This window comes from Taudactylus pleione, unplaced genomic scaffold (genome assembly GCF_031769625.1).
Source record: "Taudactylus pleione unplaced genomic scaffold, aTauple2 ptg000199l, whole genome shotgun sequence".
Lineage (NCBI taxonomy): Eukaryota > Metazoa > Chordata > Amphibia > Anura > Myobatrachidae > Taudactylus > Taudactylus pleione.
In genome coordinates this window covers 11,729,614-11,745,949 of record NW_028284601.1, presented here as the reverse complement: position 1 = coordinate 11,745,949, position 16,336 = coordinate 11,729,614, and the positions used below count along the sequence as shown (strand labels likewise).

General features: G+C 41.4%; 1 protein-coding gene across 1 annotated transcript in view; it reads left to right on the top strand.

Annotated features, from left to right (window-relative positions):
- The window catches only part of LOC148518800 (cytochrome P450 2G1-like), a 54,630-nt gene that overhangs the window by 31,070 nt on the left and 7,224 nt on the right, over positions 1–16,336 (top strand). Inside the window, exons 5-6 of the mRNA XM_088477111.1 lie at positions 585–761; positions 7,727–7,868. Of these exons, the coding sequence (XP_088333237.1) occupies positions 585–761; positions 7,727–7,868 (319 nt within the window). The remainder of the gene's footprint in view (positions 1–584; positions 762–7,726; positions 7,869–16,336) is intronic.

Genomic DNA, 16,336 nt, shown 5'->3' with positions numbered 1-16,336 from the left:
TTATTTTTTAAGAAAAAATCCAGATCCAAAACCAAGACCCGAAAACAAAACACGGAGGTGAGGTTTTGGCACAATCCAGATCCAACACCAGGGGAGATCCAGATCCAAAACCAAAACACGGGGGTCGGCGCACATCCCTAATTTTAAGGCTGACTAAAATATAAATTTCCTACAACACCACCACTACAGATTTGTCCTCTGGACATCTACTCCACTCACACAGCTTGTTCTGGCACATTCTGACCACCATTCTTACTCTATTTGCACATTTGTACTATGTTTATAACCCAAACTTCAATACACTACAGTGTGAATGAACTCTAAGGGAGGTAATATCATTGTTACTAAGCGGTTATTCCCACAATAGCACAATATTGCATGAACATTTTAATAAATGTTATCCTTGATAGTTTATTGCACAAGTGAAGTAAAAGTAGTTTATTGCATGTGAAGAAAAAGTTATTACATTTGTTTATCTGTGAGTGCAAACTGGGTAAGATTGTTTGATATTCTTACCGGAGATGTAAAGTTCTATCCTCTCTCTATCAATCTTTTTATATAATTTCATTTATTTCCATCTCCAGATGTATGATATGTTTCCTTGGCTGATGAGATTTATTCCTGGGCATCACCACAACATATATCATCTACTAAAGAAGCTCAGCCAGTATGTAGAAACCAGAGTGCAAATTAATATGAAGACTTTGGATCCTAACAACCCCAGAGATTATGTGGATGCCTTCCTCATTAAAATTGAAAAGGTAAGAGGTGACTGTGTCTTGGAGCACAACTTGGATATAGATTTTATGGGGTAATATTATTAAGAAAATGGAAGTTTTATAATGTGACATGAAATATAGGAAGACAAATAATGTGGAGCTGTTAAATAAATTAGAAGGGGGATATATAGAAAATATCAAACACTTAAAACTACTGCAAAACAAAGAATTCTAATGTATTGTAAACTGTTTCAATTATTGAATCTTTTTAATCAATGACATACAGTATACAAATAAAATACAAATATATAATATAAATTGTAATATACTCAATACTAAATAACACCCATGGTGAATGCATGCAACAAACATAAAACATAAAAAAAGTCTTAAAGTCAAGTGTCTTTGAATCTAATGATAAGAATAGTGTCCTATTGGATTAATAATGTTCCATCACCTAGTTACCACCTGTGGCGTATCTTTAATGGGTGCAGGGTGCGGAGAACTTGGGCCCCTGGGCACACCCTGCACCCATATTATATAATATTTACCTGTGCATGGTCCCACGTCAGGTATCAGTGCTACACAGAACACCGGAAAATGGCCGCATGCACAGTAGACTCTGGGCACACTCTAGTGCCCAGAGTTTACTGCTTCTGTGGTGGCCGGCCAGCCACATCATCCAGCTGCTGGGGAGAAAGGAGGGGGCCCTGCATGAGAAATTCACATGGGCCCCCTCCTCTTTTAAAACGCCCCTGCCTGTGGTTATACACTTACTTTCAGCAATAAGAAGATGGCTTTACAATACAAATATTGCTCTGTCCTGTTCATTCTCTATGTATTTTCTGCATGTGTCTCGTGATGACACAAGGGAATGCCACCATTTCTTTTGACAAAATGTACGTAATTTCTCACACAATGGGGAGATAAGACTTTATATTTTTCAAGTCCTTCTACTATTCCCCAAGTCAACAGTGAACTGATGAGGGGACAGTATCCCACTACATGGAATAGAAATTATATTGTCATGTGACAGTAACAACAACAAACATGTTAATTTGGTATAAGCCAACATGCCACTCAGTTTGTGTGTGCACATTGGATTGTCAAACACTATGCCCTAAACCAGCAATGTTAAGCATCCTATGGCCAGGTATTTCATGTGTATACCGCTAGCCGACCAGTGTTTGCAGTTAGCCAAATATTGGTGCTCCAGTAGCTGCAAAAGTTGCACAGGCAGTGTTTAATCCAAACAGACCTTTTTCTGCTGAAACTTGTAGTTGAGTCGTAATTTCATAGTATGCCCATCAACCCCACCAAGTCAGTGGTCATTTGTAACGTAAGTCATCACTGTGTTAGTGCTGCACATCACTGCTGCAGGGCAGTGTTATTAAAAAGATGTGTAATCATGCTAAGACTTGCAAATGTAAAAATGATATCCACCATAATCTAAGATGCTGTACAAGATACAGTACTGTATACTGTACATTGGAGATGGGAAAGAAAAGTATCCCAAAAAATAATTCTTGCATGGCAAGCATCTTTTGACTACATTGGAGATTTAAGCATGTGCAATGACATTTTCTAAAAGCAAATCTAGTATTGCACTTGCTGGTGTCTCAGTACACTAAGCTGTGGCTCAATACGCCATACTGTGACTGAAATGCAAACATGCGACCAGCCGCGGGCATATGAAATGCAACTAGTTTTTTGCACTACACAACATACGATGAGCAAGGACATATCTGTAGGTTGTGAGTATTCATCTCTAACATAAATATATACTTGTATGCATTGTCATTCTTGAGGGTCTTTTTACAACTCAACAGGGCAAGTATAAAATGCTGCATATTATTTCTCTGCTGGCCTAACACTAGTGACAATCTGGACTTGAGAGCAAGCTTGGGTGGAAAGTAGTACATTCAAATGCTTTTTGGCCTTAACAAGTTTATTATAATGCAGAGATAGCAAAGAAATGTTATATATTTTAAATTTTTGAGATATTATGAATGTTTTGGTTTGAAGATTTCCATTTTTTAGATGATAGCTGCAACTTTATCTATATTACGCTAAATTGCTGGTTTGTTGGCATCATCTAATAGTGTATGGTGAATTAGTGAAGTGGAATATGTCACAATGTAATCTTTAATCTCCCAATAAGTATTTGGGAGGGGGTGGGGGGATTGGTGATTGACATGTCAATGAAATTACAAAAGTAGTGATGTTTCCCTGAATGAGAGTCCACAAGATCGTCCATAGCTGGACCATGGCTAGACCATGTGGTGGAGAACAAAGAAGCATTGTCAATATGCTGTGCAAGGGCAGGTTTGAGACAAATTATGGCCCTCATTCAGACCTGGATGGAAGCGCAGAGCGCTTGCAACCCGGTCGATGTTTAGGCCCTGCGCACACGCAGCGGCCGCACTGCGCGTGCGCAAGCCCCGGTTGCGAGAGAGAAATTTTCTTGCTCTGGAGCTCTCTACAAAAGGGGTGGCTGTCAATGTTTATCAACAGCTTGCCCGGTTTTGTAGGCGTGGCGGGGGGGTGGTTTCACAAATGGAGGCGTTCCTTAAGGAACGCCTGCCGTTTTGTGGGTGGCTGCACTGACATCAGCAGTGATGTCAGTGGGGAGCTTTCTGCTCGATCAGAGCAGGAAGCTCCCTGGGGCTTGCGGATTCCGAGACCCAACCTTAGGGTCTCATTGCAAGCCCCGGTGGTGGCGATGGTCTTGACCATCGCGACCATCAACCTGGTCAGTCGCTAAAGATGTGGGTGGTAACCCACAGCTTAGCTAGCAACCAGGAGGCCGCACAAGAAAATTCAAGCAGCCAGACTCATTCAGAGCGAGTGGTCGCTTCTTGCGACAGCCTCTGAATGAGGGCCAATGTCTCTTCTGATACGAAAGTTATGCTGTGAGATATAGAAGATATAGAGTCTTGTAATGGGCTCTTTTGTCTGCAAAACAGATAAAAATTTATATATATGAATCAGAATAACATTGGCCTTGAAATCACTACAACTACAAGTAGAGAAAAAATAGTCTTCCTTGAATTAGAAATTATGATAGAAAATAAGAAGGACTGGTTCCACAGTTGAAACAGAAAATGGACCACAGCCAAAAGACTAAGGTAGGGATAGGGACAGCTAGCTAGCCACTACCTAGTTCTTCAAACATCATGCACATCGGGTTCACTGTATTTATCTTATCCTGGACACCACGCTGTCTGGCACCCTCAAAATATCAAAGAAAGAGCTTAGAAACATAAAAGTGAAATACGCTTGATTTTAAATTTATTTTTATTTTTGTGTCAGCAATTTACAGTCTCATAACAATATACACATATACACATACATTTTGCAGCACTCCTTTAACACTGTATATTCTAGATCAAACCATGAGGAGCAGCTAAGAACTTAAATATGGTACATATATGTTTTCTCACCAGTAGTGTTAGAATTTTGTCTTGATTAGGCAAGATATGGGTCTGGTCGGTATTGGGAGTATATACTGTACAAAAACTAGCATGTAAGAAATACTATTCAGATCAGCGGTTGAAGTGGAAAATTTGAAGTGGAGGTATGGGGATGCAAAAAAAAATTGGGCATGGCCATGCATAATGAGGGGCATAGCTATGTGTCATGAGGGGTCTGGCAACTCAAAATGGGGGCGTCAAGCATCCATCCTTTCATCTCTCACCGTTTGCACCTGCACTTGGCCTGATTCACTACGGATTGCTATTGCAATTGCACACGCAGATCTGCTGCAAAAATATGCTAACATTTGCAATCGCCAAGCTGTCACACAGCCAGTATAGATACGCCCACTACCCCATCTCACATCCATAATACTGTGCCTCGTATACATCGGGAACATCAGCCCCTCAAGCACAATTACAGAAGGTCTGACCTTACTCAGAAATTGCTAACCTCGTCGCACGGAGTGAATACACAAGCTGTGTATGGTGTCACAGTAGCTAATTTATGCACCCATGCAAAGGTGTTTATATGGACCTACACGCCCACGTTTATCCGACCACTCCCCTGTCACCACCCCCAAACACTGACTACCTGTCACTCACTCTGCTATGGCTTTCTGTAGTCTGCGTTATCACAAAGCTGCTGTTGCGCACTACGGTGCATGAACTATACGCAACAATCGGCTGTCTGTGTATGCTGTTGCAGTTGTGATCTGTGCTGAATCTGGCCCACTGAACGTTCTAAAAGTATAAAGCAATGTAGTAAAGTATGTTCTTTTACAAGTTCATTGTGACATAATATTAGGCTGCGGCAAGTGCCACCTTACCTCTGCTTCTATCAGGAGTCAGGACTGACAGGGAGGAGCAGCACATCACCCAGCCGAGCAGACCTTAGCACGGGGGGGGCTGCGGCAGCAGTGGGGGCTGATGGCCCATGGGGGGTGGCATCGGTTATTGGCCAGCAGCCGCAATGCACGCTTTGGGGGACTGGGGATGGTGGCGGCTGGCCAGCAGCGGGGGTTTGTGGCTGTTACCGGCCGCAGCTACAGTTGGGCTGCCATCAGATATTCTGGGGCCCGGTACTAAGAAAATAGGCATGGCCCCCTCCAGGACCTTAATGGGGGTACACAGTGCAGGGAAAGCTGGACATGGGGGGCACAAGGCTAGGAAAGCTGGACTGGTAGGACACAGGGCAGGGTGGACTGGGGTGATGGCACATGGAAGGCTGGACCTTAATGGGGAACAGGGACAGTTGGCTGGACTGGGGGGGGCAGTGCAGGGAAGGCTGGCTTGAGAGGGGGTATTGAAGAGGCAGGAAAGGCTGGCTGGAGGGGGGCAGCGGGGAGGGGTAGGCTGGACTGGGGAGGGGGAGTCAGGGAAGGTAAAGCTGGCTGGAGTAGAGGGGAGGCAGAGGCAGGAATGGCTGGATGGAAGCGGGGGCAGGGAAGGCTATTTGCACTAGGTGAAGGGAAGGGCACAGAGCAGTACCTGACTTCCTTGTTTTGTCAGAAGGCCCGGAGGGAGTTGGGGACCCAGGTGGGAGCGGTGCAGATATGCACCAGCAGTCAGTAAGAAACAGCGCTGTCTACATGTCAAATATGGTGCCGGCTGCAAGCTAACGCCTCACGGACCGGCAGCCAATCAGGAGTGGCCACTTCTGATTGGCTTGCGGTCAGCTCCAAATATTTGATATCCCAATAGCGGCAATGTTTTTTACTGGCTGCTGGTGCATATCTGCACTGCTCAAACCTGGGCCCCACACTATCTACGGGCGCAGGACTCCAGGCCCGGCAGTCCCCCTTTGATGATGGCCGGCGGCACCACCGCATTACAGGGTCGGAGAGTAGTTGCTGCTATCACCACGACAGCAAGCAGGGTGGACGTCGCCGATCATAAGGGACGACCCTGGGCAGGGGAATGCAAAAGCGGGGAGACAGGCATGGCTGGGCGGGCAGCGCCATACTGCCTGGCATTTACAGTGACTGACACACACTGACTGCTCACAGGCTGTCACAGGAGCACAGCCCCTACAGCCATCCGCAGTTATGTTTGTGCATCTGGCTGTATGGGCTGTCCTCCTGAGACAGCAGTGACTGACAGTAGCGGGCAGAGGCTCTCCACCCGTCCCTGCAAGTTGGAAAAAAATAAATACATTTTAGTGCTGGAAGTGCCGGTATGCTATACCGTTGCTTACCGGCACACTTCGAGCACTGATTCAGATATCTTGTTAAACTCCTATATTTTATATTCATACTGAGATCTTAATCAAGATGTACTAATATTAAAAGCAAAATAAATTTTTTTAAAAGACTGTAAATACTTTGCAGTTTATTTGCATGGTGTTTCCTTATTTAACAAATAACCTATGTTCCATTGTATTAAATATTATTATGCAAACACTACTATTACTACATATAATATTCTTCCTATAACTTTTCCTATAACTTCATATAACCCATCTATAAACTTTATGCCAGGGATTCTCCTCTCTCAAGTACCACCAACAGGTGTTTTATGGATGTTTTTAATCATTCACAGGGGCATTAATTTTTTTGCTGAGTCAGTAATAATCCCAGCTGCTTCCACAGACTGAAGTCCTTGAGAGTTGAGCTGAGAACCACTGCCTTAAGGGATCCGCACATCAGGCACACGTTTCATCGATTCTATGATCGGTCATCAATGATCGCTGATCCATTGTGGAACTTGTGAAATTCTTCAAGTCAAAGATCCCAGATTTGCTGATCAAAATTTGATCGTGATCGGCAAATCAGGGTAATTCAACATATTGGTTTTCACAGATGCTCCGACCCCGGTGTCTGGGGATTAGGGAATTGGCCCAATACATTGCAGAGGTATGGGGTCCTTTATCCTTTTCACTGCCTGGGAATAACATTAAACTATAAGACAAATGACCTACCCTTGCCTAGCACGCTGTATAGACAAGCAATGAGAAATATAATTCCCAGGGGCCAATTGCCTGATCCCCAGACACCAGGGTCAGAGCATCAGTGAAAACTAATATGTTGGATTATCCTGATTTGCTGATCATGATCAAAATTTGACTTGAAGAATTTCACAGTCAGCAATTATTGATGATCAATCGTCGAATCGGCGAAACAGGTGCCTGATGCGTGGAGCCTTTAAGGCAGTGGTTCTCAACCTCAACTCTCAATGACTTCAGTCTGTGGAAGCAGCTGGGATTATTACTGACCCAGCAAAATAAATTAACGCCCCTGTGAATGATTAAAGACATCCATTAAACACCTGTTAGTGGTACTTGAGAGTGGAGAATCCATGGCATAAGGTTTAGAGGGGGTTATAGGAAAAGTTATAAGGAGAATATTATATGTAGTAATAGTAGTGTTTGCATAATAATATTGAATACAATGGAACATAGGTTTTTTGTTAAATAAGGAAACATCATGCAAATAAACTGCAAAATGTGTGGACACCGAAAAAGTTTTTAAAAGTTAATAGAAACTTTTCATTGGATCAGTGATATTTATCAGTGCACTTTCTGTACTTCATCAGGAGAAACTGGACCCAGATAGTGAATTTAATATGAAGAATTTACTGGCAAACACTTTACAGATCTTCTTTGCTGGGGTGGAGACTGTCAGCACAACACTGAACTATTCTTTCTTAGTTCTCTTGAAATATCCTGATGTTGTTGGTGAGTGATTTATTATTATTATTATTATTATTATTATTATTATTATTATTATTATTATTAATTAAGGTCACCATCATCACATTGATAAATATATGCCACACATGGTGCATAGTGAATACGTTAATAAAAGTAACCTATTTATCAGGACAGTTTTTCATAATACAATGCAAAATCTACAGTATAGTTTCTGCATAATGTTTTGTATTGCTGATAGTTATATGTACTAACAGCTTAATGCAGGAGATTTCATAGAAATTTCCTGCAAAAGGCAAACTATTGGTGCAGTTCACAAACCCCATTATTATTGACAGGGACTATAGTCTGACCCCCATGAACCAAACTCCCCATTGATATATGCCACCCAAGATGGTGTAAACTGCTTTATTCCTATGCAGGCCTAGGGATCATACGATCCCTCTCCCAAAACCTCCGGCAGAAACTGACACTGTATGCATGCAGATTCCAAAGGAGGAGTGTTTCAAACCTGTGAAAGACTTCTCCGATTTGCTGGGGATGTAACTTGCATTGGTCATTGCTACAGCTATCCCTGCAAGGTACTTTAATACATACGTTAGCTGTGATATTTTAATAATAATAATAATCACAGCAGTTCAACGCTTATAAATATATAGGTCCCTAGGTCTAGTAATACATAATACAACATAATGCAATGAACTTTATAACAACATTTTACATTTTGAAAACAGTTATACGTACTAATCTGTGGGAAATTACATTTCTTAGTTTTGCACAATATCCATTAGTTTTTTGTTTGTAAGCCTTTTGCTGCAATTACATACCTCCCAACATTGGTGGCCAGTGGGTCGGGACTCTTGGCGTGCTTTAAGCAAGCCCACATCAGGAAAATGGGTGGAGCCTAGGGGAAAGGGGGTGGAGCCTCACAGCATCCCCATTTCTGTTACTGTGGGGGGTGTCCAGCACTCTCCGAGATGCTGGGCTGTTCCAAGGCTTTCTCTGCACTGTGAAAAGATGATGTGCGCATGTGCACAGAATATGCTCCCCCGCTGCTTATCCAGTGTATGCTCATCCCAATTGCCCCACCCCTATTGCCGGACACTGATGTATTTGAAGCTATTTAAAGTGTCATTGATCACACAAATTCATCACACACCTTTTGCTGTCATACATCCCCACAGCATAACACTAACTGAATGCTTCACAGTAGGTGTTGTGCACTCAGGTAGCAAATCTTCTCCATTTCTTCTATGGACATATTTAATTCCATCACTACCAAATATGGATATTCTGGTTTTGTCACTCCAGATGACACTGTTCCATTGTTCTTCTGACCAATGTTTATGCTTTTTAGCCCATTCTATTCTTTTTTGTCTTTGTTTGAGAGACAAATGTGTTTTTCCTTGGAATTTTGGTATTTAGTCCAAAATATTGAAGTCTGCGTCGAGCAGTCCTGGCACTGGTGTTTATACCACATTCATGTAAATCATTTTCAATTGCCTCAGATTATTTTCTTCTGTCACACAAGCACAGTTTTTTCATTTTTCTTTCACGGCGTGGTTTTGTGGATCTTTACCTACCTTTACCAGTTTGGTTTTGAATCGACTGAGTCTGTTGATATACAGTTTTGAAATGCCTCCTTTGGTTACCTTCTTCATGTAAAATAGTCAACTCTTGTCTTTTTACTTTGCTTGTCATCCTAAATAAGTTACACAGCTTACTTCAAGAAATTAAAAACGCATAGAAAACAGAGACCAACTTAGTGATATACAAATAAATAATGTGTTACTATCAACTCTGGTAGTAACAAATGTGCTCCCTATCTTTAATTAGCTATAACTTTTTACGCAGTAAAGATAATTCTTTTCTTTGCAGTGAACTTGCATTATATTGTGTATAAAATCATCTTTCCAGTGATATATACCATCATATGATTTTCTTTAAAAATAATGCAGTTATATTCAATTAAATCCCAAAAACACACATTTTCCAAAAGGTTTCCACAATTTGGGCAGGCACTAGTGTATATATATATATATATATAACCAAAAGATGTACACCACCATGTGCTAGTGTTAGTCCAATATTTTTTTGTTGTTAGTGGAAGTGAGTCCCTTGTCAATATTATTCAGGTGGCAATCGCTACTTGCTGCTCCCTTGAAATAATGTTTCTGCTCTTCAAGAGTAACCAAGAAAATTTTTAGTTAAAGGAAACAGGGTATGCACCATAGTGAATAAGCAGTAAATATATTTAATAGCAGCACACATAAAACATGTACATCTAAGTAAAAATCAGTCAGATTTAGATTAGTTTGCTAGAGCAGAATGCAATGTCCACAGAATTGTGTTGGCAGCAAACACAGAGAAGTCCGGCAGCGGTCTGTGCTGTTTAGAATCACCTGCCTCCTCACTCCGGTCCCTGGCACTTGGTCTCACTTCTTGATCAATGGGTGACATCACAGGTTCGTGACATCACCAAACTATGCCCCAAATGCATTTCTTCACAATGACTTTGTCAGTGGGTATGTGACGAAGTCATTCTGATGAAATGCGTGTGTGGTGTGAGTGACGAAGTGCACCCCAAAACCCAGTACTAGTGCTGAAATCGCTGCCAGTCATAGAACTTCAATATCTGCTAAGGATGGTTAAGGGGAAATAAGGTTTATTAAAGGGCACATGAAATCTAAAAAATGTTTTCCAATGTTAAGAAAACATTACCTTTAATAATATAGTGAACATTTACTGCCAAAAAGCATAACATTGCCAAAATTCCAAACACCACATACAATAGCAAGGAAAGACTCAGGCCATGGCCTTCCATGTGAGTGGTAGTCCTGGTACTGCTGTTCCATGCACTAGAATGCTATTGCAGAAGCCGGGGCCAAACACAGTTAGGCATCTTCAGTAACCTCATATGCAACACCTTCTCGCTCTAAGTCTAGAGGTGTCACCTTTAAAACAGGCAAATCAGGGCAAAGCATTAAGGCTGAAGAACAACCTGTGTGTTCACAAACTTCACAAATCCCTGAGGAGAGTCCAAGAGTGTTCACGAGTGCAATGTGTGAGTTTGACTTTTCTTAAACTGTAATTATAAAGTAGCCTCCTTCCACCATTGTTGCATCCTCTGCAAATGTGAAGATTAGTAGCAGTAATAGTAATGGTGATGACATAGAAATGGAGGATGCTACTGTGGAAGTGCAACAAGATGAGGGGGATATTTTTGTATTTGACACCAATAAGGATGTTGATGATAAATGTGTTGTACAAGAAGAAGTTGATAAATCTCAGGAGGAGAATCTTGTATGTGTCAAAGTAAGTCAGCAACCAGTGACAGTAATTATTTCCAGTTATAGAAGAAGGATATTGTCATGCCTGGGCATATAATAAAAAAGCCACATATGTTTAGCAAAATCCTGACAACATTTGTTAAGGCATATGTACTATTTCTAAGGGCATAGTAAGTAGAGATTTGGGATGTTAACCATTTAGGCACTTCCTCCCTGTTACTACATTTGCAGTGAGTTAATTCAAATTATTTAGAAAATCTGGAAAAATCTTGTAAAATAATAAGAGTCCAGTATCAGCTAGAAGCAGCATGGATAGTTTCCAGCACATACAATCTCCACCAACAACACCTTCATCATCAACCTCTCATTAATGATCAAAGGTGCAGTAAGCCTCTTGTATCCAATTTGCAAAGTCTACCTGACTCCTTTCTTATCCAGGATTCCAAAGAAGAATTCTTTCCTTCTAGGACGGCTTTCACTGCTGCTGCTGGGGTTGAAACTTCATTACACAAGGGGACCAAGATGATTAGTATAGTATTTTCAAACAATTGACTGTGAAAACATAATTTGCAAAAAAAAAATAAAACAAGTATGAAAGCTGCCATCCAGTTGCACAATAGAACACTGAAGCCATGATGCCTAAGGTATAGCATTAGATCTGCATACAATATCCGTCAGTGCATCTGGTTTTAGACAGTTAATTGAGGTTTTGTGTCCCTGCACCAAATTCCATCTCAATTCTATTTTACCACAACAGCATATCCTCACCTCTACAGGGAAAAAAATGTATTCTTGGCCAAGATAATCCCATCATGCTGAGTATACAGTTAACTACAGATAAGTGGACAAGCAAGTCATAGTCAAACTAAGGATTACAAGAATGTGAAAGCCCACTGGGTGGGTTTATCACTTTCAGCAGCAGCAGTGTCTAACACACAATGCCAGCTCATTCCCAGGCAGGCTACTCTATGTATCACCAGCTTGTCTCAGTTTAGACAGTCAGATTGCTGCAGTCTTTAGTCAAAATTGGTGAAAACAATATTGTGCGATGTGAGGTGATCAAACTTAACTGAAGATTAATGTTTTGCATTTAATAATACTGTAGGAACAAAAACAGGCCCAAATTACATGATTTTAGCTGTTTTTATCCATTTTAAAAAAAATCCAAAACCAAAACACGTGAGGGTGGTTTTGACAAAACAAAAACATTTGTTGGTGGTTTTAGCAAACCCAAAACTAGGGAGTTTACAGTACAAACAAGCCCATTTCATGGCGGTGTCCATGAGAGACATGTGTGTAAGACAGATTACATTTCACACTGTGATAAATTCTTAGCAGCATCCACTCACAATTTCTAAATCATCTGAACATGTAAGGATGAGTAGTGTTGCTCAAGATTTAGAAATAGAGGATTTAAATAAAGATTCTGTTAATCTGCAACAATTTTTATTATTATACCTGGCCAAAATACCAAAAAAAACCTACCTTTCAGCTGTGGAACTATTTTTACCCTAACCCAGACAATGTTTGTGAAGCCATTTATTGCCTTCAAAATAAATTGAGGTACCCATCTAGGCACCACCTCCCTAAGATGTAATTTGTAGCCAAAACATGCAAGTTGTTCCTCGAAAAAAGTGAAATCAAGTGCAAAAAGCAGTGTACTGCCAGCATCATTGGCCTCCTTAGGAAAAGTATTAAGTAGTCCTGTATCATTGGATAAAATGCAATCTGTCTCCGTAAAGAAATCCATAATAAGAATCTCTGGGTGCTAAGGCAGCTGTTGTTGGGGGTAGATTACTATTTAAAAAGAGGAACCATAGTTAGCCTAGTTTTCATTATTTGTCTGTCAAACAATTGTTGACACCCATCATGCAGTTGCACAGCGGATCACCAAAGCCATGGCAGCCATGATCTGCATCCAATATCTGCAATAAACACAATAGGTTTCAGATGATTAGTAGAGGTCATGTCTCCATGCTATCAATTTCCAACTCATTTCCATTTATGTCAAACTACAATCCCACAAGGTCTGTATATAGGGAGGCAAAAAAACATTGTACCTACTATCCACCTAACTACAAATATGTGGAGAAGCAGCACTGGTCAAACAAAATACTACAAAACAGCCCACTGGGCAGGTGTATTGCCCTCAGCAGCAGTGCCTGCAGCAGCCACATCTTCATGATCATCCTCATTCTGTTATCAAAGTAGTGCTAGAACACAAAGTCAACTCTTTCACGGGCAAACAACTTTAAGTATTGTTGGTATGACAAAGACACATACCAGTTTAAACTTGTTGCATAATCTTCATATTGTTATATTTAAATGGCTCACCCAACTAAACTCTCTTCTATACTTCTAATGTCAGATATTAGAGCCATCATTGTGCCAGCAATTATAATGGGCAATTTTAAACACATCCCATGCTTTGCCCACACAGTAAACTTGGGGATTCAGAATTTCGTCAAAAGAGAAAAGTCTGTGCAGGATATGCTCTCTCTGGCCCTGCTAACACAAATGTAGTCTTATGTTTGACTGCTGCTAAAATCTGTCTATATCTGTAGTTAAGTGGATAGTGAATACAATGGCATTTTGTAGGTAATGGATGCCAGGGACTACTGTTCTAGAGTAAAGGAATCAATATGAAATTTAAACTAAGAGAGAAGTCCATCTGCACATCATTTTGTACCTGATGGAGGGGGCCAAGTTGTTGGGTGTTTGGCTGTATCTAGCAAGCTTTAGGAAATTGCACATGTGTCACAGCAAATGTACTATATGCATCTCTGCATATAATCTGTCACCACAAACTTTATTGCCACTACTTCTGAAGCAGTGAAGACTAGTACTGCCAAGTCTGATTCGACAGTGTTAGTGTTTATGTGTGAGCTTGGATTCATGCATGTGCACAAATAACCTGAGAAACAAAGGAGGGACCCAAGGGGCATTGAGAACGTCTGAAGATGGGGTCAGTTCTTGCAAACAAATTCTGAAAATTATTTATTTTTGGAGTTTGATGAATAAAAGTAGATCCCCATACTAGTGTATGGAGACCATGTTTCAGTGAAACCTCCTACATTACCTGTTTATTGAATGGGCACAAAACTTAAGAATCTCAAAAGTTGGTGAAAATGTTATATTTTTATCTACTTTAAGGATATTGCATACTGTAGGTCCCATGAACTGTAAAGTACTAAAGAAACAAACACTGGCCCTGATTCAGAGCTGGACGCTCTGACAGAGTGCTCGCTCTGAATCAGGGCCGTCCCTGCTCCTTTATGGAGTGGCCTCCTGGCCGCTCGCATAGCTGTGGGTGACCACCCACAGCTATAGCGAGCGGCCAAAATGATGGTTGCATTGGTCAAGACCATCATGACCATCAGGCTTGCGACGACACCCTGTGGTAGGGTCTCGATGCCGCAAGCCCTGGAGTGCTTTTGGCTCTATCCGAGCCAAAAGCACTCCCACTGACATCACTAGTGATGTCATTGGGGCCGGCCCAGATGGTAGGCGTTCCCATGGGAATGCCTCTGTCTGGGCAGCCACGCCCCCGGCACACCCACCAAAGGGGGCGTGCTGTCAATCATCATCAACAGCACCCCCCTTTGGTGTGAGACCCATAATGATGGCTTGGCTGTTGTTATTCGGGTCTCGCGCACTTGGGCAACAATGACCCGCTTGCGAGCGCTCAGCGCTCGCGAGCGGGTCTGAATCAGGCCCACAATTCCAAATATTCCAGTTTTTGACCATTTTTAATAAAACCCGAAATTCCGGGCGACAAATTTTGTCATCTGCATTCTGGTTTACCAAATTATCAGCCCGTGTGGTATATATACAACCAGTCAAAAGTTTGGACACAACTTCTCATTCAATGGTTTTTGTTTATTTAAATTATTTTCAACATAGTAGATTAATACTGAAGTCATCAACACTATGAAAGAACACACATGGAATTATGTTAGTGTTAAACAAATCAAAATATGTTTTATATTTTAGATTCCTCAAAGTAGCCCCATTTGCTTTGATGACAGCTTTGCACACTCTTGGCATTCTCTCAATCAGCTTCAGGGGGAAGTCTCCTGGAATGGTTTTGAATTAACAGGTGTGCCTTGTCAAGAGTCAATCTGCGGAATTACTTGCCTTCTTAATGTGTTTGAGACCATCAGTTGTGTTGTGCAGAGGTAGGGTTAGTACTCAGTGGACACCACTATTTGACTACTGTTGTAATCCATATTATGGCACCAACCACTCAACTCAGTAAAGAGAAATGACAGTCCATCATTACTTTAAGACATGAAGGTCAGTTGATACTGAAAATTTCAAGAACTTTGAATGTATCTCCAAGTGCAGTTGCAAAAACCATCAAACACTATAAAGAAACTGGCTCTCATGAGGACCGCCCAAGGAAAGGAAGACCAAGAGTTAACTCTGCTGCAGAGGATAAATTCATTAGAGTTACCAGCCTCAGAACCCGCTACTTAACAGCACCTCAGATTAGAGACCACATAAAGTCTTCACAGAGTTCAAGTAGCAGACAAATCTCAACATCAACTGTTCAGAGGAGACTGCGTGAATAAGGCTTTCATGGTCATATTGATTCAAAGAAGTTACTACTGTTGATGAACAATAAGAAGAAGAGAATTGTTTGGGCCAATAAACACAAGGAATGGACATTAGACTAGTGGAAATCTGTACTTTGGTCTGATGAGTGCAAATTTGAGATTTTTGGTTCCAACCACTGTGTATTTGTGAGATGCAGAGAAGGTCAGCGGATGGTTTCTTCATGTGTGGTTCCCACTGTGAAGCATGGAGGATGAGTTGTGATGGTGTGGGGATGCTTTGCTAGTGATGCTGTTGGTGATTTATTCAAAATTCAAAGCACACTTGACCAGCATGGTTACCACAACATTCTGCAGTGCCATGCCATCCCATCTGATTTGCGCTTACTGGGACCATCATTTGTTTTTCAACAAGACAATGACCCCAAACACACCTCCAGGCTATGTAAGGGCTATTTGACCAAGAAGGAAAGTGATGGAGTGCTGCGTCAGATGACCTGGCCTCCACAATCACCCGACCTAAACCCAATTGATCTGGTTTGGTATCAGTTGAACCACAGAGTGAAGGAAAATCAGCCAACAAGTGTTCAGCACCGCTCTAGCACCATTCCAGCACCATTCCACAGTAAAATCCTCTTCTATAAGCTGT